At 49.1% G+C, this 24,215-nt stretch overlaps 1 protein-coding gene across 2 annotated transcripts in view; it reads right to left on the bottom strand.

Moving 5' to 3' along the window:
- Positions 1 to 24,215, bottom strand: part of LOC111177912 (OTU domain-containing protein 7A) — a 178,475-nt gene that overhangs the window by 6,986 nt on the left and 147,274 nt on the right. For both annotated transcript variants that reach the window (XM_089906927.1, XM_089906928.1), the window contains exons 7-8: positions 19,099 to 19,226; positions 16,827 to 16,976 (exon numbers count right to left, since the gene is read on the bottom strand). In XM_089906927.1, the coding sequence (XP_089763053.1) occupies positions 16,827 to 16,976; positions 19,099 to 19,226 (278 nt within the window). The remainder of the gene's footprint in view (positions 1 to 16,826; positions 16,977 to 19,098; positions 19,227 to 24,215) is intronic.

The raw sequence follows: 24,215 nt of genomic DNA, 5'->3' as shown, positions 1-24,215 counted from the left end.
GAACGATATGCCTTAGTCTTTACTGCCCTACTCAAGATGGCTAGCTTTCCACGAAACATTTTTGGCATAAGAAAAGACAGGAGAAAACCAACACATTGACAAGAGAAAAGACAGGTGACAGAACAAGACAGATATGACACAGGTATCGAAACTATAGGATGTGATTTAAAATAACCGATTAGGGACTTCCCTGGTGGTCCAGTGGTTAAGACTTTGCATTCCCATGCAGGGGGTGCGGGTTTGATCCCTGGTCAGGGAGCTAAGATCCCACATGCCTTGTGGCCAAAAACCCAAAAAACATAAAATAGAAGCAATATTGTAACAAAGTTAATAAAGATAAAAAAAATAAAACAACTGATTAACAAGTTGAAGACTCTAATAGAAAAAGTAGATACCATGCAGAATTTGATGGTTAATTTCAGCAGAGAGTAAGAAAGAGTCAAATCGAAATGCTAGAAATAAAAATACACAATAATAGAAGTAAAGAATGACTTTGAGGGGCTGATCAGTAGACTTTACACACCTGAGGAAAGAAGCTGTGAACAGTAAGATAGGTCAATAGACATTAATCAGACTGAAACAGAAAGAGAAAAAAGGGGTTGCAGAACAGAATACCCAAGGTCGGCGGGGCAGTATCAGACAGCACCAGATCTGTGTAAGTGTAATCCCAGAAGGAAAAGAGGGACAGAAAAAAACAGAAGAGATATTTAAATAAATAATGGCTGACATTATTTATCTAAATATTTCCAAAATGAATGACAAACTCCACCACAGACCAAAGAGGCTAAGAAAAAAACAAGCAGGAAAAACAACAGCAGCAAATCTGTATACATAGTATATTCAAACTGCTAAAAACCAAAGACAAAGAGAAAATCTTGAAGGCAGCAGGGGAAGAAGACACATTACATACAGAGAAACAATTCTAAGGATCACAGCAGACCTCTCGTGATAAAACAGGTAAGACAGAAGACAATGGAGTTATATCTTTAAAGTGCTGGATGAAAAAACCCTGCTAATCCAGAATTCTGTACACAGCAAAAATATCTCTGAAGCACGAAGGAGAACTTTCTCAGACAAAAATGAGAAAACTCGTCCTCTGTATACCTGCACTAAGAAATGTTAAACGAAATTCTTTAAGGGGAAGAATATGTTCCCAGTAGAAACTTGGATTTACACAAAGAAATGAAAAGTGATGGAAATAAAATAAATGAATTTGAAAATAAAATTCAGCTTTCTTCCTTTTAATTACTCTGAGAAGTAAGGCAAAGAGAGCAATAGTGTATTACATGTTTATAGCACATGTAAAAGAGCTTGATAATAATAGCCCAGAGGATGGGAGGGAGGGGTTGGGAATACATTGTCATGAGATCTGTATACAACACATGAAGTAGAATGTTACTTGAAAACAGAGTCTCAGTAATTAAAGATGTTCACTGTAAACACGAGGGAAATCACTAATAATTAAAAATACAGGTATAATAGTAAATCAACAGTGGAGATAAATGGAACCATTAAGAAGCTCAATTAACACCAATGAAAGAAGCGAAAGATCCTTAAAAAACTAAAAATAGGGCTTCCCTGGTGGCGCAGTGGTTGAGAGTCCGCCTGCCGATTCAGGCGGACATGGGTTCGTGCCCTGGTCCGGGAAGATCCCACATGCCGCGGAGCGGCTGCGCCCGTGAGCCATGGCTGCTGAGCCTGCGTGTCTGGAGCCTGGGCTCCGCAACGGGAGAGGCCACAACAGTGAGAGGCCCGCGTACCGCAAAAAAACAAAACAAAACAAAACAAAAACTAAAAATAGAACTATTGGGTTGGCCAAAACGTTTGTTTGGGTTTTTCCATAAGATGTTTGGAAAAACCCAAACGAACTTTTTGGCCAACCCAATACCATATGATCCAGCAATCCCACTCCTGGGCATATATCCGGAGAAAACCATAATTCAAAAAGATACATGCATCTCAATGTTCATAGCAGCACTATTTGCAATAGCTAAGACATAGAACTACCCAAAATGTCTATCAACAGAAAAATGGATAAAGAAGATGTGGTACATATATACAATGGAATATTAGCCATAAAAAAGAACTAAATAATGCCATTTTCAGCAATATGATGGACCTAGAGACTGTCGTACTGAGTGAAGTAGGTCAGACAGAGAAAGACAAATACCATATGATATCACTTATATGTGAAATCTAAAAAAAGGGTACAAATGAACTTATGTACAAAACAGAAATAGAGTTACAGATGTAGAAAACAAATCTGTGGTTACCAGGGGGTAAGGGCAGGGGAGGGATAAATTGGGAGATTGGGATTGACATATACACACTACTATATATAAAATAGGTAACTAATAAGGACCTACTGTACAGCATAGGGAACTCCACTCAATACTTTGTAATGGCTTATATGGGAAAAGAATCTAAAAAAGAGTGGATATATGTATATGTATAACTGATTCACTTTGCTGTACACCTGAACCTAACACAACATTGTAAGTCAACTATACTCCAATAAAAATTAAAAAGTAAGAAAAAGGAGACAGGGAAAGAGAAAAAAAGAACAAAAAACAGATGGAACAAATAGAAAAGAGCTACCATTAAACGTAAATAGTTAAAATGTACCAATTAATAAATGACATTGTCAGATTGGATATAAAAGCAAAACTCAAGTATATACTGACTGTAAGAAATCCATTTTAAATATGAAGACATACATAGGTTAAAAGATACTAATAAAAAAAAAAACTGGAGTGGCTCCAGTGCAAGGCCTTTTACCAAAGATATAGAAGAACATTACAATTCTCCATGAAGCTATCACAATCCTACATGTGTGCATGGGCTTCAGAGTACATGAAGCAAATACTAACAAAAATGAAAGGAGAAAGACACATTCATTATGGATGGAGACTGCCACTTTTCCCTTAGGAAACGACAGAACAATTAGAAAATCAGCAAAGATATAGAAAACTGAACTATGTCATCAGAGACCTTGAATTAATGGACATTTATGGAACCCAACAACAGCAGAACACGCATTCTTTTCAAGACCCCATGGAATATTCACCAAGGTGGAACATATTCTTGGCCAACCTTCACAGATTTAGAAGAATAGAAATCATAAAAAGTTTGTTCTCAGACCATAACTAAATAAAACTATGTACCCATAACCAAGAAAGATATTTGGAGAATCCTCAACTATTTGAAATTTAAACAGTGTGCTTCTAAATAATCCTATCGGTCCCTAATCCCTGTCCACCGCTGTGATGGTTAATGTTATGTATCAACGTGCCTGGGCTAGGGGATGTCCAGAGAGCTGGTACACATAATGTCTGGGTGTGTCTGGGAGGTGGTCCCGGTAAAGATTAGCATTGGAATTGATAGACTGGGTACAGAGAACTGCCCTCACCAACATGGGCAGGCAGCATCCATTTCATGGAGGGCTCGAATAGCACAAAAGAGCCAAGGAAGGAGGAATTTGCTCTCTTTGAGCTGGGACATTGATCTTCTCCTGCCCGCAGACATCGGTGCTACTGGTTCTTGGGCGTTTGGACTCGGACTGAATTACACCACTGGCTTTCCTGGTTCTTCAGCTCGCAGTCGGCAGATGGTAGAACTTGGCCTCCATAATTATGTGAACAAAGTCCTATAATAAATCTCCTCTTATATATATATCTGTATGTATCCCATAGGTTCTGTTTCTCTGGACATCCCTGATTAACAGAACCACTAATCTGTTTTCCATCTCTATAATTTTGTCATTTCAAGAATGCTATAGATCTAGAATCATACAGAATGCAGTCTTTGGGGATTGGTTTTTTCCCTTCAGCATAATTCCCTTGAGATCCACCCAAGTAATTGCATGAGTCATAGTCATTCATTTTTATTGCTGACTAGGATTCTGTGGTATAGACAGTATGTTGAACCATGCACCCGGGAAAGACATTTGGGTTGTTTCCAGTTTTTGGATATCACAGATAAAGCGGCTATAAACATTTGTGTACAGGCTTTTGTGTGAACATAACTTTTCATTTTTCTGGGATAAATGCCCAGGATTACAATTGCTAGGTTATATGGTAAGTGATGTTTCCTTTTATAAGAAGCTGCCAAACTGTTTTCCAGAGTCACTGAACCATTTTTACATTCTCACCAGCAATACAGGAGCAATCTGGTTATTCCACGTCCTCTCCAGCATTTGGTGTCGTCAATTTTTAAGATTTTAGTCATTCTGATAGGTGTGTAGTGACGTCTTACAGTGGTTCTAATGTGGACCATCTTTTCACGTGCTTATTTGCCATCCGTATATCCTCTTTGGTAAAATGTCTGTTCATGTCTTTTCCCATTTTGTATTTGGATGGTTTGGAGATTTTTTTTGCTATTGAGTTTTGAGGGTTCTTTGTATATTTCAGATGTAAGTCCTTTGTTGATAGGTGGTTTTCAAATATTTTCTCCCAGTCTATAACTTGTCTTTCCTTCTTTCTTCCTTCCCTCCCTTCCTGTACCCCCCTCTCTTTTTCTCTTTCTCTTTTTGCAGAGCAGAGGTCCAAGTTATTAATTTCATCTTTTTTGGGGGATCATTCCAATCCCAAAAGACTGCATTCTCTGTATGATTCCAGTTATGCAACATGCTGGAAATGACAAAATTCTAGAGATGAAGAACAGATTCGTGGTTCTATTAGTCAGGGATTTCCAGAGACACAGAACAAACAGGACACATATATAAGAACTCTTGGGGCTTCCCTGGTGGCGCAGTGGTTGAGAATCTGCCTGACAATGCAGGGGACACGGGTTCGATCCCTGGTCCGGGAAGATCCCACATGCCACGGAGCAACAAAGCCCGTGTGCCACAACTACTGAGCCTGTGTTGTAGAGCCTGCGAGCCACAACTACTGAGCCTGCGTGCCACAACTACTGAAGCCTGCACGCCTACAGCCTGTGCTCCGCAACAAGAGAAGCCACCGCAATGAGAAGCCCGCACACTGCAATGAAGAGTAGCCCCCGTGTGCCGCAACTAGAGAAAGCCCGCGCTCAGCAACGAAGACCCAATGCAGCCAAAAATAAATCAGTAAAAAAAATAAATTTATATTAAAAAAACCCAACTCTTCACCTACCTCTAGGTCCATAGTTGTGCATTTTACATTTACTTTATGGTTAATTTTGAGTTAATTTTTGTATAAATGAGGCTTGGGTTTAAGTTTTTTTTTTTTTTTTTTCTTATGGATGTCCAATCACTTCATCACCATTTGTTTGAAAAGACTATCCATCCTCTATTGAATTTATTTTGTTTCTCTGTCAAAATCATATTTTGTGGGGTTATTCCTGGGTTCCATATTCTGTTCCATTGATCTCTGTGTCGAACTCTCCGTCAATACCAGGTACTGTGTCAGGAGCTCTGTATTCATTACTTACAAGTCTTATACCAGCTACAGGATTTTTGCTCCAGTTTTACAGAATAGGAAGTGAAACTCTGGTACATAAGTGACTCCAAGCCAAAGCTGGAGCTGTGATTGAAAAGCAGGTCTGCCTCACTCCACATTGTGTACTTTGTCTTCCACTACTGTGTCACCCTGCCTTTTTTTGAATTATCTGAAATTAGTAGATCGTGAGCATCTAATCTCGTTCATTCATTCATTTATTCATTCAACATTTAATTGCCTCCAGGTGTCTTGGTGCTGGAGACACAAAGATGAGAAACACAGGACATCTGGCTTCAAGACATCCAGGATCTGGCCAGTGAAGAACAGGAGCCTCCGAAAGGTGGTCCTTGTCATCCTTCTCCTCTTCCTGCTCCCACCCCCATGGCGGCCTTGGCTGTGGCTCACCAGTGCCTGAGAACAACCTCCAGCGGGCCTGACGTAGAGTCCCTGGCTGGGCGAGAACCTTGCATCCTTGCGCCTCTGGGAAAGATCAGACTTGCTTTATGAGGATTTGCTTCATGAGACCTCGAGGTGCAAAGCAATGGCAGCCCTGTCCCCTCCACAAACGCAAGGAAAGTGGTGAGTTCCTGCTCGATGAGCTGCCCATGGCCTCACGCTCCAGACCACCCACTAGGCTCTGATCAGGATGCTTTCTTTCCCACAGGCCCTTTCCCCAGAAAAACGTCCCCAGAGACAATTCTCTGAGCCGACTCAGGTTATCAGGAAGCCGGCCATTTCTTCTGGATACGTGTCCTCTCATGCATCAGACGCAGCCCTGGGGGACGGTGTTGAGGGGGGCTTCTCGGAGAGCAGAAGCAGGCTGTCACGCTGGCTGACCAAGAGGTTCCCTCCCCATGTCCGGGGGGCAGGACAGGTGCCTGGGGCTTTGTTTTCCTTCTCTTCTGCAGGAGGATTGATGAAGGCCGTGTCCTGTTCTGACACCATCCATCAGAAGCCTGCAGGTCCACAGGGAGCCTGGGGCAGCCTGAGGGAGAGACGGCACTTCATATGGAGATGGGGGCTGGGCTGATTCAGGAGTGGGGGAGATGGCGGCTGGGGGTGCTCCTGGGGCCACTCTTTCTGTGGCTTAGACACCCTGGGGAGGCCTGGGGGAGCCTGTGTCTGTGCCTCCTGCTCCCTCATCTCTCCAGGCCCCGATTTCCTCGTGAAAGACCCGTGGCCAGTTCTTTCCGTGTAGCTGAGCACAGCTGGCATCTCTCTGGAACTGAGTCTCAGGCTCCAGAGCTGATGGTCCTTGGGGTGATGCAGGTGTTGGTGGACAACTGGACTCTTGGGCATTTGATCAGCAAGACCCAGCTCTCTGAATTCGCGTCCCCCTGCAAGGCCAGGACAGAGCTCACGGCCTTGAAGTTCCACACATGGCTCCTGGTCACGTAGGGGCCCTTCGAGATATTCTTGGGTCAAGAACCAACAATGTCAAAGATGACACCCCTCGTCTGGTCCCCGGGCCCTGGGGTGCAGGGTCTGAGCTAAGAGTTTGGATGCCCCCAGAGACTCTTCCTCTTCTCCAACAGTGAGGGGCCTTTGCAGGTGTGGCCCAGGCCTCCAGGGGCCATGCTCGAGGCTACAGCAGGAGCAGCAAAGGAACGGGGCGAGCGGTTCAGCAAGGCTGCCTGCAGACCACGCGGGGAGGCAAGTTGGCTCTGCACGCCCACGCCGAGTGTGTCTTTTAGTGGCAAGCTGCAAGCCTAGAAAGTGGCTGAAGAGGAAGGAGGCTGATTGCAAAGACAATGCAGGGAATTTGCATTTTTTACGCACTTCCTGGTTTCTACAAGCCTTCTTGCTACTATGAGTTCATCTGATTCTTATAATGTCCAGTAACAGGTGGGTTGGTACGTAATTCCTCCCATTATTGTATTCAGACAGGTCCACAGATGGGCCAGTTTCATTAGAATATGATGAAGAAGTGATTTTTAAGTAAAAATCACTTCATTTTAGATAGCTATATTAACAAAATTATATTATAAAATCCATTTAAATGGAATATTTAATAATATTCATAGCCTGTTAAGACCAATTTCTACTTAATGGGAGAGAGGTGCTGTTTATTATAAATCAATCCTGTAAGAAAAAGCACAGTTTGTCGTCAAATAGACTGGAAATGAAATGTCACATTATATATGGTTCGGGAAATCATAAAATATAGATTGGCATTTAATTTAACTATGAGCTGTGCATAAAATACAGATTGAAGACAGAGTTCATGTCCTGTAGTGTGGGGTTATTCTGTTTGGCACCACAAAATTCCCAAATTGCTCAGTTTTGTAAACGTGGGGTATTGTTTCTAAGTGGCAAGAGATAAAGTTTCAGGCTGCTCTTGCAAAAGCTTTTTTTTCTTTTTTTTCAAATATCACATTTTGGGTGTGTTGAGTCTGTTTCCAGTAAATAAACTACAAACTCTGGTGTGATCATCCATGGATGTCAGTCTCAGCCTTCAGAGCTGTCTGACAGCTGCGTGGGCATCACTGTCCAAGCCCCTGTTCACATCAGCATCCCCTCCTCCGTCTGTGACCAGTTGGCTCTTTAGAGGCTGCAGAACGCGGCTCTCTGGGTCACCTGAGCGGGAACCCCTAGGGAAGGCACAGGGACACTGTGAGGGCACCCTGACCCACATGTGGCCCCTGGATGTGGCCCCAGAGGCTCTCAGGCTGTTTGCATTTAGGAGGAAAAACTATTGAAATAATTACTATATATATATATATATATATATTTATTTATTTATTTAAAAAGAATAGAAACAGATGGTATTAACATCTCCCAGGAAGCGAGGCACCCCTCCCCCACCTTCTCCCATCCTGAAGGTCCCTAAGTCACCAGGTGTGAGTTGCCGTTATATCCCAAGCAAACTTTGGCTTGGGTACCACTTCCCGGACCTTGTCTCTGGGAGATGCCTGTTCCCTGATTATCACCCTGTTTGGCCAAGTCTGCTTTTTGGAAGTCGCACCATCCACCCTGCTAACCTGCCCTAGTGACCCTTCACCGGCTGTGACCATTCCCTGGGGATGGCCCTCCTTCCTCAGTGTCCTCCTCTGTCAAGTGGGCGCAGAACATGCAGAGGGTCAAGTGTTGCCCTTGGAAAGGACCTAGACCAGGCCTGCACACAGGAAGTGCCTGCAAGTACTGGCGTGACTGTGGGGTGCAGACTCAGCCCAGGTCTGAGTTTTGCAGAGCCATCTGAGGACGTGGCACAGGGAGGCCACGGGCACCATGCTGTGGGCATGGGAGGATCCTTCCTGCAAGCTGCAGAACTAGGGTCCAGGTGTCCTGGGGGCAAAGGACTAACATCCTCCCCGTGGAGAAAGCAGGGGACCATCAATCATCTGTGGAAGTTACCACGAAAGTACGGGTAACTTATTTACAAAAAGTCCCAAAATGCGCTGGCAAAGCCTTGCCCACTCAGCTTGCCCACACCTGACCAATCCCTCCAGCCCAAGCCTGCCCACTGCAAGCAAGCCCTGCCTTCTCCCCACGGGAACCCCAGCCTGCAGGACACAGCGGGGTTCTTCCTAGAAGCCAGTCAACCTCAGCAGCAGCGGGGGGGGGGGGCGGGGGCGGCGGGGGAGGCAGAAAGAGCTGTAAGGGAGCAGTGGGTTCTTTCCCAACATAGTTTCAACACAGGGAAGGACGAGAGGTTTAAAGGACACCTCATGGAATTTTTAAGCCGCCAGGAGCTTGGACACATTCAGATGAGATGCACTGGGCCAAGCAGAAGAAAGGGAGTGGCGGGAAGAAGGCAGTCCCATGTCACATCCTACAACATGTTTTGTCTCGTTCTCAGGCTCCCAGAACATCGTTCCTCACGCAAGAACAAGACAGCTGCTCTCTCTGGGCCTGTGATGACTGTACCTGTCAGCCTCCATCCCAGGGTGCTGGGAGGTCCGGGGTGGGGGGCGCCCTCCACAAGGTGTCCTTTGCTTGGGGCAGGGCGACGGCTCTGCTCGGCCGTGGGGGACCAGCAGGTGCCCTGGACCTTGATGCTCTGTGTCCTACACCCTTGCCTCCTCCCCAGGCTCCGAGACCACAGGCCTGGTGGCTCGGTCCTGAGCCTGGGCCCAGCTGTGGTCTGAGAGTCTCTTATCTTGGCTTCAGAGAATGATGCCCGGTTCCATGCTAGAAACTGGTGTTACTGTACTTTCTTAGTCCCTCTCCTAGCCGAGCAAGGGCACAGGCTGGGACTCTGTTTTCTTGTCTGCCGCACTGAAGGAGGGCTGCAGGCGAGAGAACCGATGGGGCCAGCAGGTGCGTGACAAAGAGCCCCACCGCCCCCCAGCCCTCCTTCCTAAGGCCTCCAGTCTGAGGACACCAGCCCCTGAGTTTGGGGCACCTGGTAGCGGAGCTTGTTATGGCCACTTATAAGCTGTCTCTGGGGCCCAGCTCACCTGGTGAGGCTCAGCTCCGCTCAGACCCATGCCTGAGGCCTGGCTGACCCCGGGATGGAAGGAATTCAACTCCAAGCTCTTACCATGTCAGGTGTGGGCTGTCCGGTACTGTCACTGTCACAAGTGTGCTGTCACACTGAATACTTGTTGAATGAACCTCCCCGTGGCTCAGGCCCTTGTGGGTGTGCACAAGAGAGCTGGAGCCCGCCCACAGCCTGTCGCCTGGACCACGGGCCAGCTGCTCATCCCCAGACCCAGACCTTGCTCTCAGAGCAGCTGGTGCCCACGGCAGGCTTTGGGGGCTCTCGACCATGCATACAGTGGGCCTGCTCTTTGTTCTGCTGGGCCTCCCAGTGGGACCACCCCTTCCTCTGGAGAGTTGAGAGACTAGCCACGTTCCAAACATCTGCTGGGACCTGGATCTACAGAGCTTGCAGAATATTACTTTGTAAAAAGTCCGCCACCAGCTACGACAGGTCCCAGGACCCCCACGCATGAGCTGCTGAGGGGTGGGGAGCTCACACACTCTGACCAGGCCCCTGATGGATCTGAACGCAGCATCCGCTGGTCAAGAAGGTGACAGTGATGAACTGAGCCAGAAATAATGAGAAACATGGCAGTTTCTCATTCATTCCCATGGGCTTGAAAAACCTGGTATTCTCATTCTGTCTGAATTGGTTTGCTCGGGTGGCCATAACAGTGGTACACAGAGTGAGGGGCTTAAAGAGCAGACATTTATTCTCTCACAGTCTGGAGGCTGGAAGTCCAAGGACAAGGTGTCAGCAGAGTTGTTTCTTTTTAAGGCTTCTCTCCTTGGCTTGCAGGTGACTGTCTTCTCTGTGTCCTCCTGCAATCTCCTCTCCGTGTGTGTCTGTGTCCTAACCTCCTCTTCTTATAAGACCACCAGTCACAGTGGATGAGGGTCCACCCTGATCACCTCACTGTATTTTAATTACTCCTCTGAAGACCCCATCTCCAAATACAGTCGCAGCCTGAGGCCTGGGGGTTAGCTCTTCAACACATGAATTCAGCCCTTACCAACACCTGTCCCTTCATGACAAGCCAGGGTACCTGAACTCAGAGGAAGGTCCCGTCACTAGTTCACCATGGAAACGCAGGATCTCGCCTGATACTTTCCTGCTTTTTATGTTTCCAAGGTGGTGGACCTGAGCTTCCTGGAGAGCTGATGAGGGAGGCTTTCCCCGAGCATCATCATGAATTCCTGGACCGAAGCAACTTCATCATGTTTCTACTCTTTCCAGTGGTGGTCCTCACTGTCCCTCTCATCCTGTGGGAGCCTCGTCCATCAGCCCGGAAGCCCTTCTGACACTACCCTCGCGGTCTTTGAAGATGCCTTGTTTCTTCCAGAACAAGATGCGATAGGATCTTTGTGCATACTTCCTGCCCCAGATCTGGCCATGCTCTTAGACACCGGAGTTTGGGGGCGAACAGGACCTGCTTGCAGCAGGGGATGGCGGCAGGGGCTTGCCTGGAACAGAAGGTGAGGAGGCTGCAGGCAGGATGGAGGGGCCTGGTCATCTCCAACATTCCTGAAACGCCCCACCTGCCCCGGGGGGCCTGCCTGCCCCACAATGTTGAGAGTGTGGTGTGTGTGACAACCAGCCCTCTTCCTGTCTGAGCCATGTCGGGTTTTGGTGACCTGCGGTCGAAGGGGCTCTAACCTGCAACCAGGAAGCCCTGTGAACGGACGGAAGCCCCACACGGCAGGGAAGGGCAGGAAGGAAGAGGATGGTTTCCCACTATCTTTCCTCTCACTGAGCATCCTTGGTCCTCGTAGGCAAGGATGCTATGGGGGTGGTGACCTTAGTGTCTGTAAAGAGCTTCCTGGGAGGCTCCCTGGGGGCAGAGTGCAACGCAGCTTGAAGGCACAGAGCTGGAGACTTTCTGGAAGGCGGAGTGAAAAGCCCCGGGCCAGGCCGAGGTCTCAGTTCAGCAGGGTCAGAAGGCTCCTGCCCGCTTTGGGGTGGGGTGGGTTCTGGCACAGAACCAGGGCTCTAGGAGAGAAAGCCTCTGGGCATGAAACTTCCTGGTGGCATTTAGATGTTGTGGGGGGGGGACAGGAGTGTGCCATCAAGTCAGCCGCGTGGCGCCAGGTCTGTCTCTCAGCAGGACCGCCCCCGCCCCGGCTCTTCCTCCTGTGGGGGCGTGGCCACGGCCAGGACCTTAAGACGCATGCGCCACCCTCACCCAGGCAGCCCAGGAACCTGACACCCACGGGCGGTACACCGCGGCCCTGGGAGTAAGGCTTCTTCTCTTTCTGCGTTGAAAGAGAATGGATTTTCTCCTAAGGAGCAGCACTGACAGTCTCACGCACCACCACTTTTTAGGGAATTAAGAACCTAACAGCCAACGTGGTTTATTTCCAGATGAGGACCCAAGTTGGTAAAGAACCCATTTTTGCACTTTTGCTCTTCCCCAGATGAGTGGTCATTGCTGGTGAAATAAAGAGAAGAGTCCAGATGGAACTGCCTGGAAACATCACATCCTCTCCCTGATTCAGAGCTGGCTCACTGAACCCCCACCCATCACCTCACCCCCTTCTTCCTCCACTGCACTCACTTCTCAGGCTGCTCTGAAGCCGGGAAACTGCAAGTATAGAGCTCAGCCTTAGTAAGATGCCAGCACGTGTCGAGGGAAGGTGTTCTTCCCAACTGAAATGACAAAGTTTCAAGAAGAGAGGCATTTGGTCCAGCCTGGAATACGGATGTGATGCCTGGAGCTGCAGCACCTATTCTATGACCATAAGGCTGAAACCACACAATAAGGATGGTGGAGCAGGGAGAGGCTGGAGCCTGAGTACCTGAGAATGTCTAGAGCTGATGCACCAGCCCTGGACCACCTACCTCAGGACTCCCTGTTAGAGAAGCAGCAGCAGCAGCCATTTTCTCCTTTGAGCCCCTTGCATCCCAATGCTATTCTGAACTATCTTCTTTTGGGGGCTAATATCATGGCCCTCTGTGGTTGCTTCCATTTTCTTGGCATCATAAAGGCTGAGAAGAGAGGCTGAGTCTGTTCCCTGAGCAGGTTCCTGACGTCTTCTCAGCTTCTCCCCACCATCCTCAACCACTGGGTAACAATGGCAGAATTGCTAGGATCTGGTATTTGCAGAAAGCCCCCGACAGCCTCTACTGTCGGGCTGGAAGGTAGGACAGTGCCCCACAGGAACCCTGGGGTAGGCTTCCTCTGGTGATGGCTCCCCGGACAATGTCTGCTCTGTTCCTCCTGCCCATGGCAGGTCCTTTCAGGGAGATGCTGGGCACTAATGGTGGCCAGGAAGGGAGCCAGTCAAGGCCTTTAGGTTTATCTTAGAAGCAACATTTAAGGATCAGGGGACAGGCCTGGCTTTGGGACAGGCAATGTCATTCCCAGGGGTGACTGAGGACTTCAATGTGTGGAAGTGACCATGGTGGTCACTTCATAATTAAGTGGTGATGTCCTTAAATGTGTCAAATGAAAAGAGACCAAATGGGAGAGTGGGCAGAAAGGAAGAGGAAGAGCAGAGGACAGGGGAGGGGGGAGGGAATGAGGGTGAGGAAGGGGAGGAGAAAGCATTCATTTCCAGGGGGATGGGTGTTATTGTACCGGCAACAGAGAAGGGGACAGGCTGGGAGGGCACATGGCGCCCCTCGGGCAACGCGGTGAGGACACGGCAGCACCCAGGCCCAACACCATCACGCTCCTATGACATGTGCTTGCTGGGCCACACCAGCGACATGCCAGCCACCCACCAGCAACATCCCTGCATCAGCCCAGCACTTCTGCTCAGGTCTATCTGTCTGTTCTTCCCAATTAGAGTAATTGCTCCCCTGCTGAATGGAGCTCGTGACTGCTCGGGAAACATCCTGCCTTGTATAGTATGTGGCTTGATGGGGGTGCCTGTCTCCCCTACAAGGTGGTAAGGGCCCCAAGGCAAGGACACTGTCATCTTTGGGTCCCCAAACCTGGATGCAACAGGTGCTTCACTGAATGGGCCCTTGGCCGCCCAAACAAATACTGCATGCAGGACCACTGGACTTCAGGCCAGTGGGAGGAGCAGGAAGCAGGGTTGCACCTACCAGTACCCACCAGCTCAGTGAGGGTGGCACAGGGGATGTGTCGGTAGCAGTACTTAAAGCCTCAAAGTCTGCAGAGCATTTGTATTCTTTCCCAATGTGTGAGGGCCTGACGTGTAGCACAGAGGTTACCCAGCCAGTGGGAGCCGCTTACACGTGCTTTGCTTCTGCTTGTGCGATGTTCGTGAGGACTGAACGGGTCAATGTGCAGCCCTGCATATTGGTCATGTGAGGGCTGAGGAGGCAGGGACCACACTGCTATTAGGAGCAAGCCAGCAGGTGGAGCTGCAGGAGCCCACGACACAGCTGCTCAGAACCCACACTGGGACCAGAATCCACTTATGGGAAAAAAGTCTTTAGAGGTGAAACCACCTGCACCTCTGCAACACTCCCTTGCTAGGCGGTAACCCCTCCACATTTGTCCTTTTATTGAAGAGCACCTTCATATTGGCCTTGAAAGCATCCATAAGCAGTATCTGGAAGGCCTGAAAGAAAGCTCAGTGCCTCTGTGAGGAGGGAGCTGGGCTCTGAAGGCCCTGCTCAGCAATTGGAGATGCCAGCCCTGGGACTTTGATCTCTCCCTGACCACAGAGTCTCTGGGAGACTGGATGAGAGGCCCCGCACCTGGCCTGGATCCCTGGTCCTGAGAAGGGCCCTCTTTTTAAAATTTTCTAAATGAAACACAGCCAATTTTATTCAGATTCTCCAAAATTTATACTCGATATGTTAATTGTTTCTAAAATGTTTCACCTTTAAATCATGGATTTATTATTTCACCTTTCTTTTAGAGTTTTTTTTCATTTTTTTCTGTACAGCTCTTCTATAGAAGCCAAAGTCCTGAGCTGCCCAGTTAGGAGCCTCTGACCTACTATCCTGATTAAGTTTCTTCTTAATATTCATGGCCAACATCTGGCTTCTAAATGAAAGGCTTTTGGTCTTTTCAATCACTTGCTGATAGGGTGAGGCTGCAGAGAAAGGGCCCTCCTGTCTCTCAAAAGCCACGGTGAGCTTTGAGAAGAGCTGGAAGCCATGAGGGAGGTGCCAGCTCTCACTGGCCAACACGCAGAGAGACAACAGAAAAGGCAAATGGCACCTAGGCCTTAATGACGAAACATGTCTTCCTATGGCTAAAGTGAGATGTCTGTAAATAGCACAGGAAAAGGACGTGATAGTCCCCTTACAGCCAGTGGCAGCCCTGCTCCCTCTCCTTCTGGACTCACATCACCACAGGATGAGCCACCATGGATTTCCTGGGACCACATCCTATGGCAGGGACCCTGAAACTGGTCAGTCTTTCCTTCTTTTAGTATCCTGGGAGTTCTCTGTCTAACCAGACACAGAAGTGAAAAAGGAAGAGCTTCCCTTTATTTGCTCAGTTAGTCACCCATCCATCAGCAGTTAACATTCCAAACAAAATCCCGCCATTTCCACAGCAGACACATATTGCATTGACTGAAGACAGGCCCCACATGAGTCTATGTGACTGGTGGTTGGAGTTGTGCAGTGCACAGCCTGTGGGCCCAGCCCGGCAAGCCTCTCTGCAGCACTGAAATGGCTCCTGGCAGGAAACTCCCATGTAATGAATTGAATGGAAAAATCCATCTTTTGATTCAAAAGCTTACTTTAGAGCAGAGGCTGGCAAACATTTTCCGTAAAGCGCTCATTAGTAAATATTTTAGTCTTTGCAGGCCACACAGCCTCTGGGGTTGCTTCTCAACTCTGCTGTTAGGGCACAAAAGCAGTAGCCACAGACAATACGTCTTTGAACAAGTGTGGCTGTGTTCCGATAAAACTTTATTTACAAACAGGCAGTGGGCTGTAATTTGCTGACTCTCTGCACTAGATGGGCTTTTAATTATTTATTTATTTGTTTGTTTATTAAGTGTAAGTTTATTACTAGTCCAGAGTTTTAGTATTTTGATCATCTGGTTGGTCTAACAAAGTAGACGGGCTTTTAAAAATTACATCTGAGGGCTTCCCCGGTGGCACAGTGGTTGAGAGTCCTCCTGCTGATGCAGGGGACACAGGTTCGTGCCCCGGTCCGGGAAGATCCCACATGTCGCGGAGCGGCTGGGCCCATGAGCCACGGCCGCTGAGCCTGCGCGTCTGGAGCCTGTGCTCTGCAACAGGAGAGGCCACAACAGTGAGAGAGGCCCGCGTACCGCAAAAAAAAAAAGAAAAAAAAATTACATCTGAGATTAATTACATCCATATAGTATATGCGTACATGTGAAAGGGAACCACAGTGAAAGTTATTTAAGGGTGGCTTGATTATTAATTTGCTTCATAATTTAAATTAAAAGTTGTCTGTGGCATTATTTTCTTTTTTTAAAAACGGAAGTATAATTGATTTACAATGTTGTGTTAGTTTCAGGTGTACAAGCAAAGTGATTCAGTTATACATATATACGTATATATTCTTTTTCAGATTCTTTTTCCTTAGAGGTTATTAGAAAATATTGAGTATAGTGCTGTATAGTAGTTTCTTGTTATTCATCTATTTTATATATAATAGTGTGTATATGTTAATCCCAAACTCCTAATTTTTCCCTCCTCCCCTTTCCCCTTTGGTGACCATAAGTTTGTTTTCAGTCTGAGTCTGTTTCTGTTTTGTAAATAAGTTCATTTGTATCGTTTTTTTTAGATCCCACGTATAAGTGATATCGTATGATATTTGTCTTTGTCTGACATCACTTACTATAATAATCTAAGTTTCTTAGTATGATAATCTATGATAACGATAATCTAAGTCCATTCCATCCATGATGCTGCAAATGGCATTATTTTCAATGATATTTTTTTGCATGCATATGGTAGTTTTAGGCAAAACCTATCATTGCTGAGTGCGCTTCCCAGGGAGGTCTCCATATTCCGCCTCCTGCCCCTCCCGGCCCACCCCTTCCCCACCTTGCACTGTTAGGTGGTGGCGGGCGTACCTTGTTCTCTCTGCTGGTCTCTCTGCTCCATGGACACAAGGGCAGAGAAATGCGCTTGGTCGTAGGCAAGAACCAGAGGTGAGCAGTGGCATCTGTTGGGAGGCACCTCCAAGGGCAGGTAAATCCCTCCGAAGGGGATTGGAGCAAATGCTGCAGACACAAACAAGGGTGAGGGCATGTGGATCTGGAGGGGGCGTGGACAGCATCCCTCACCATCCTGGGGGAGGTGACAGGGCGGAGGGAAGGGAGGGCGGGCTCAGGCTGCAGCCCCGGGCGTTGTCATCTGTCACCTACTCCACAGCAGAGGGGCCTCCACCCACCTGGCAGGAGCTCCCTGGGAGCTAGGTGATGCTTGCCACCGATGGATAGGGAAGCCCAGGCTCGCAGGGGCCAGGCCCATTAGACCCCAAGTCCTGTACCTGACCAGGGCACCCTGCTCCACCTGCCTCCTTGGGCAGAGTCCTCCTGGCTCGTTTGTCCCTGCGACCTGTCAAGCTGCACCCTAGGAACAAGCAGGGCTGAGGGGATTCTGCTGTGACCTGCCGGGCCTGCCTGCTGCCCTGAGTCTGGCCAAGGTGATCAAAACGCCCACCCCAGATGGTCAGCCAGGACGTGTGCTGATGGCCACCTAGAAACCCGTGTTTTCCTGAATGTACTTATTCCTCTCCTGTGTTCACAAAAGCATCTGCATACAGAACAACGTATGTGCTGCGTGAGAGCTTATTTGTTCTAGGTTTTGAGAAGCTCAGTGAGAGCACTCCAGGCCCAAGTCGTGAGTCAGATGGGAAATGAAGGACGGGGATCAGCTCCTTTAGCAACCGGGACACAGTCTTGTTCATTTCCTTACCAAAAGGGGGAAAAAGCCTAAATCCTCACTGAAATACGGTAACTACTGGAAATACCTGCCCTGACACGGCATCTGTTTTTTAATTACAAAGAACCTTGCCTCTTGGCCTCAGACTCAGTGACTCACTGCCCTTCTGTGGAAGGAAAAGACAGTCGACATCAGGGTTGTCTTTGATGAGCTCAGGATTCCTCCCCACCCTTGCTTTGTCTATATCAGTGACCATGGTTCTGCCCCCCTCTCTGCTGAGAGGCAGGGTGGGTCCGCCTTTGAGAGGGCTGCACCCTCCAGGACAGGTGCAAAGGAAGGAAGTGTGGACCCAGCTCTGTGGGATCTGATGAGTACAGGGACCCCGATGGGAGGCCGGGCTCTGCACCCAGAGAGCTGCAGACCCCGGCAGGCCTGTGTCACTGGGAGTGACCAAGGTACTCCCAGCTCCCTGCCTTCTGTGGTAACCACAGCCACGAGAGGCAGGACACTTACACTAGGGTGACCTTCCTGGTCCATCCACCATCCTGGCCCCTCCTGTGTCCCTCCTTTTCAGAGAGCATGGTGCCCTGTGGGCTCCAGCAGAAAGGCTAGAGGGAGGACACACGTGGAGCCCTCCCTGCCTGGGTTGACCCTGCTTCCTCAAGGCTTCAGCTGAAGGCGGGGGCACATTGTGTGGCCTCTCTGAGCTTCGGGCTCCTCGTCTGTAAAGCGGGAGGCAGTGTCTACCCTGGGAGGTAGTGGCCTGGCCGAGGGAGAGGGTGCACGTGATTGGCAGTGCAGCAGGTACCGGCCTTGGGAAGTCCTCCATCCCTTCCTCCTTCTCCCCCAGCCCTGGTCCCATCACAGCCTTGCGGATGACTTTGCATTTTCTGCCTTTCTTGTTTCTTCTTTAAGACACATGCGAGGGGCAGGAGGGGACTGGAGTGGCTGAGTGGCCAAGTGGCCCTGGGATGAGGCCGGCACTGCTGGAGGGTGTGGGCAACAGGTGGGCCGGGAGCCCCTCGGGGTTCATCCCCACCCCCACTCAGCCACATTTCTCCTGCCGTGGACACACAGGGTGGATGGACGGCCAAGAGTAATCTCTCCTGGGAATTCCCTGGCTGTCCAGTGGTTAGGACTCTGCACTTTCACTGCTGAGGGCCCGGGTCCAATCCCTGGTCGGGGAACTAAGATCCCACAAGCCGTGTGGCACGGCCAAAAAAAAATATAAAAAAAATAAAAAAATAAAAAAGAGTAATCCCTTCTCTACTGGGAGGAGCCAGAAACATGTGGAGTCGAGGAGAAACGAGGAGAAATAAGACCTTTGTCCAGGCAGAGTAAGGCTCTGTGTCCTTCTGGAGGCTCAGCCATTACGTTGGACAGTCCCTTCCTTACTTGGGATGTTACGCTTTCTGGGTGATGAATAAAATACATCTGTTTCATTATGAGTAAACTTACCTTCCCCGCCTGAGTCCCTCAGCATCGTATCTGCTACAACGACGATGGGCCTCCTTAATATGTGGGCAAGGACGAAAACGTGGAACTCCTCCAGACTCTCGTACACAGGGTCCTCGGCGTTGTCCATGCTGGGGACACAGTGAAGCAAGCCTGTCACTGGAGCGAGTCGGGACAGGGAGTGGAGGACAAAACACCTCCCTGTGGCCCTTCCCTGCGTGGACCCTGGCCGTCGAGGCCAGCTGAGGCCACGGCCCCCCTCCACGCCACTCGATATTGGCAAGCACACTGAACCCAGCTCTCCACCCTGACCCTGGGGTGGGTGGTCTCAGGAGAGAAGCTGAAGCAGAGAACCCGGCAACGTGGGCAGCCAGGTCCCTTTAAGATGCAGTCTCCCTGGGGGCAGAGGCGCCCAGAGTGTGTGACAACATGGGGGCTGGTTCTCTGGGCGGGTTGACGAGGATGCAGTTGGGGCAAGCAGCATGGAGGTTCCCCCTTTGGTTCGTGCTCACAACCAGCAGCTTAGGCTGAAGCTTTACCCTCAGGGGGTCAGGTGTGCCTGGGCACGTCTGATGGGCCGGTGGGTCCACTGCTACCAAGGTCTGTGGGCCTTTCTAGGGGATACCCCGACTGAAGATGGTGGTAAGAAGGCTGCCTTGAGTGGTAGTGGAGGGAGTGACAGAATGCCCAACCCAGGCCACTCGGACCCTCCCCAGCCATCCCCTGGCTCTTCTCTGAGGCTCAGGGGAAGAGTGGGCTCCAAAACCTGCATCACTCATGACTCTAGGACATGGGCAGAGAACTGTAGCCTTGATGTGTCTCAACAACCAGGCCAGTCCAAAGGGAAGAAGCATGGAGAGAGGAAGGCCAGTGCCCTGAGGTTGATGGGGCCTCTTGGGCACTCGAATGGGGCGGGGCACCCAGAATTAACTGAGGGTGGTCTCTAAGCAGGTGGGGCAGAGTTAGCAAGTGTGGCCCTGCTTGAGAATTCTGGGGTGGGGTGGCCTGGGGAAAGGGTTCTATGTACATAGCCTGCAGCCAACTGCTTGTGTGGCTTCTAAAACAAAGGCTCTGAATCCTTGGGGATGCCTCATAATCACCTGGGGAGTTTTGTTGTTATTGTACCAATAGTTTTTTCTTGTTCTTTTTTTGGTGACTCAATATACCTTATTTTAAGACTTAAAAAAAAATGGCAGCACCTAAAAGCTCACAAAAAATTTGCAGAGTATAAGTAGCTTTTTTGTCCTTCTGAACCATTTGAAAGTAAATTGCCAACCTGAAATCCCATCACCCAGCAGAACTTCGTGTGTATTTTCTGTGAGTGGGGTTACGTTCCTGCAGATATATTCTCCTGCATCACCATCAGAACTGGGAATTTGTCTAATCACGAAGGCAACAATGCATCTGTCACCGTGAAAGACCCCAGTCACCACGTGCCATCTGCCCCAGTTCTGGATGGTGTACTGCATTCAGCTGTGGTGTCTCTTTAGCCGTCCTCAGTCTGGAACATTCCTCAGGGTACTTGACATTCAAGACCTAGGCCGTTTTGAAGACCACAGACCCAGTATTGTGTAGAATGTCCATGGTCTGGGTGTGTGTTTCCTCACAATCAGAGCAGATTGGGTCACACTGCATCCTTCTCGTGGTGTCCAGTTGGGTGGATCTCTCTCGTGGCCGTCAGCCAGGCTCCCCCTTGCAGAGCTGCTCCCTTCCTCTCCGTAATTAATAAGCATTTAATGGGGAGGAACTTGGAATCTACAGACATATTCCACTCCTCACCAAGCCTTGATACATTTACTGATTCCAGGCTTCTATTTGATTCACTGTGTTATAATCCATCCATGTGATTATTTTGATGCTCAGATACCCGCCCTAGTCAGTGGGGCTTGTTCAAGTGGAATCTGTGTCTGTGTGACAGTCCCCGTCATTTTTTAGAGCACATCCTTGCTTTCCAGCACAAGAAGATGGTCAAGGTTGTGAACCAAAAACGCCGTCTGCCATTTCAGTAAACAAAGGCTGGTGCAGCCATCAGCCACTACAGGTGCCCTGACGGTGAGCCCTGAAGGACCTCAGGATGGAAGCAGGATGGCCCCCCCCCCCCCGCATCTAACAGTCAGCTGTAGCAGCCACCCCCGACGGTGCACACTGAGGGGACTCAGGATGAAAAAACACAGGATACTGGCCCCAGAGAGCTGAGGTACATATCGATAGGAATGATTTCAGTAAGCCCAGACTCTTGCATCTTCCATACACAGAAAAGCACTAAATTCCTTAACTTGAGATGTCTGGTTTTCTTTAATTAATAGTAATCTTTTGATGTTCTGACTACCCGGTATTTGTTACAAAAATGCCTATGTATCCTGGTTCCCCTCCTTACCTCTTTGGAGCAGTCCCTCAGAGCCACCTGACAGTCTGTGTCCCTGGCCTAAGTCCTCAGTTCTATCCATCGAATAAAACATAACTCTCAACTTTTAGGTTGTGTATTTTTTTTTCAGTCAACAAGATTCATCTTGTATCTCTTCTGCTTCAGCCCTGGATTCAGCCATTTCTCCTGGTTTTTTTTGTTTTTATTTTTAAGATAGTGGATAATGGTGTTTAGAAGCCAAAATATGATTATCGCTGATGTCATTGCTCCTAGACTCAGTAAGTAGAGCTGGGGAACGCGTGTGTGTGTGCGTGTGTACACACCCACATGTGTACACAGACATTTTCATCTGTCATCTATCTATCCATCCATCTATTATCTATCTACCTATCATCTATCTATCTGAAACTTTGAGTCCCCTGATACTCCCAATTCCAATCTAACACCCCAGAGTTCATTCTACTTGTAACTCCTTTCTCCGAAAGTGAGAAACCTGGTTTCTACCAATCTTAAGCTATTTCCTTATTTGATCCTGGTATGTAAACAGCCCCCAACCAATGCTGCTTCCCTTCCCCTGAGTTGCCCTCTTCACTCTGTCTGGCTCTGACACCCTGACCTTGGTCTCTGTGTCCTACCACCCCCCACTCTGCCCACTGCAGGTGCCCACCTTGCTTTGATGAACCTATGGATCTAGGACTGAATTTTTCAGGGAGGGAAGGGAAGTGGAAGAAGAGTGTGTTAAATACATACACACAGGCTGGGTCTAACACAATGCTCTTGGGCGTGCATTTCCAAACATCCTGGGTAGTTATCCTGTCCAGCCACAGCTCAGAGGGTATGTGAGGTCAAGGGCTCTGAGCGGGTGCTCACTCACCCCTGTCACACGGTGAGAGCTCACAGGCAGGCGTATGGCTGAACGAGACAAGCAGCAGCACGGAGAAGACAGAACACAGACTTACAGTCTGCGTACTCAAGAGAAAAATACCTGACCAGCTACGCAGAGGGGACCCGCAACAACCACGGTGCAACGTCTGACTAAGTATTAGGCACCACTGTAGTGGCGTGGCTTTCTGCTCATGCAAAACTCAAAGCAGGGCCATTGTATTTCAAACTGAAAAAACAGCACATATTTATTGAGTACTTGCTACAAGCTGGCACCATGAAAGGCACTGCAGAGGCCCCCAGGTAACATCTGTCCATCCAGCCATCTTTTATCCCTCCATCCACTCATCCACCCACCATCCATCTGTTCACCTGTCCAGCCATCCATCCAATCATCCATTTGTCTATTCACCCATCCATCCATCCATCTACCCATATATCCATCCATCCAATCATCCATTTGTCCATCAATTCACCTATCTACCCATCCACCCATCCATTTATCCATCCATCCACCCATCCATTTGTCCATCCATCCATACATCCATCCATCCATCCATCCACCCATCCACCTGTTCACCTGTCTGTCCATCCATCCCAGATCTGTGCTAGGGCTGAAGCATGCAGTTTCACCATATACATCTGGAGGCCTCATGGCCAGACATGGGCAGCAGTGATGGGGGTATAGGCCCAACTGGGAAGGGGTTATGGAGATGAGCCTGGAGCAGAGCGACCTTTCTTCACTCCTGTTTTGGTGTTGAACATGAGAGCCAAAAGTCAACTGTGATTCTGCTCAGTGGCCCAGGAGGTTGCAGAGAGGGTCCCAGCTCTACCCTGGGCGTAGCTGGAGAATCCCAATATCCTTCCTTACTTGCTCCAGCTCCTTGCTCCCAGGGTGCAGGGAGCAAATTTGAACTGGGGGTGGGTCCTGGTTCTGTGCTTTCCCTTCAAAACCATGGCCATGCCCTTGTGCTTCAAAAGCCTCAGTGACTATTCCTGTTCATTAAACGCAGGCTGGAACATTGGCTCGACAACTCCTCAGGCTCCTCTGAGGGGCAAATGGGCTCATGACTGGGACGACACTTTGGAACAGTGACCTGCGCATGTGAGTTACTGTGATGGAGCCCGTTGGTAGAAATCAGCTCCAGCAAAACCAGTCCTGAATATTAACGTCCACTTCTCATCCCAAGGCTTCACATCATCTTCCTGTGAGCTTACTGAGCAAATGCTAGATGCGGGATTGTAAATAGGATCTCGCCTCTGGGAAAAAACACTTAAAAATCCCTAAAATACAACACCTAATTGGTGTTGACTGTTAAGAAAACTAACAAGCAATATAACTGCTTCATCCTCACATCTGGGCGTGTCTGAGAGCTTCCTCACATGCTCTAGGCCACAGCACACCTGTTCCCTCTTCTTCAGTGTGTACCTGGGGAGGGGGAATCAGGAGCATAGGGATACCCCACCCACCCAGTGAAAACCCCCTGAGGAAGACAAGGGGTGACCTGGACAGAGGCTGGGCCAGACCCCGCCCCCTCCTGGTGGGACCAAGAAGCAAGAGCGGTGGAGTGAGGTCCAGATGGCATGGAAGTCGGTGGCAGGAATGAAAAGGCACAGTGCAGATTAGGGGGTGTCCTGGCTTAAACGGCAGCCACAGCCTTAGAGGTCACCCCAGCAAGAGCCCATGTCATGGACAAGGAAGCCAGTCTGGGCAGCCGGTGGGGTCTTGCCCAAGGGCAGTCACCCGGCCGCACAGAGGCACAGCTTGGGTGCAGGCCCCCCAGGACACTTCCCCTGTCCCCCTCCCCAAGGTGAGGTGACCACACCTCCTGTTTTGCTTAGGAAAGTCCTGCTTTATGGGTCACCAATGTCC

This window comes from Delphinapterus leucas, chromosome 2 (genome assembly GCF_059928025.1).
Source record: "Delphinapterus leucas isolate spDelLeu-1000000601 "Yukka" chromosome 2, BTC_Dleu_Yukka2, whole genome shotgun sequence".
In the NCBI taxonomy this organism is placed as follows: Eukaryota; Metazoa; Chordata; class Mammalia; order Artiodactyla; family Monodontidae; genus Delphinapterus; species Delphinapterus leucas.
This window is presented reverse-complemented; position numbering and strand designations above follow the sequence as displayed.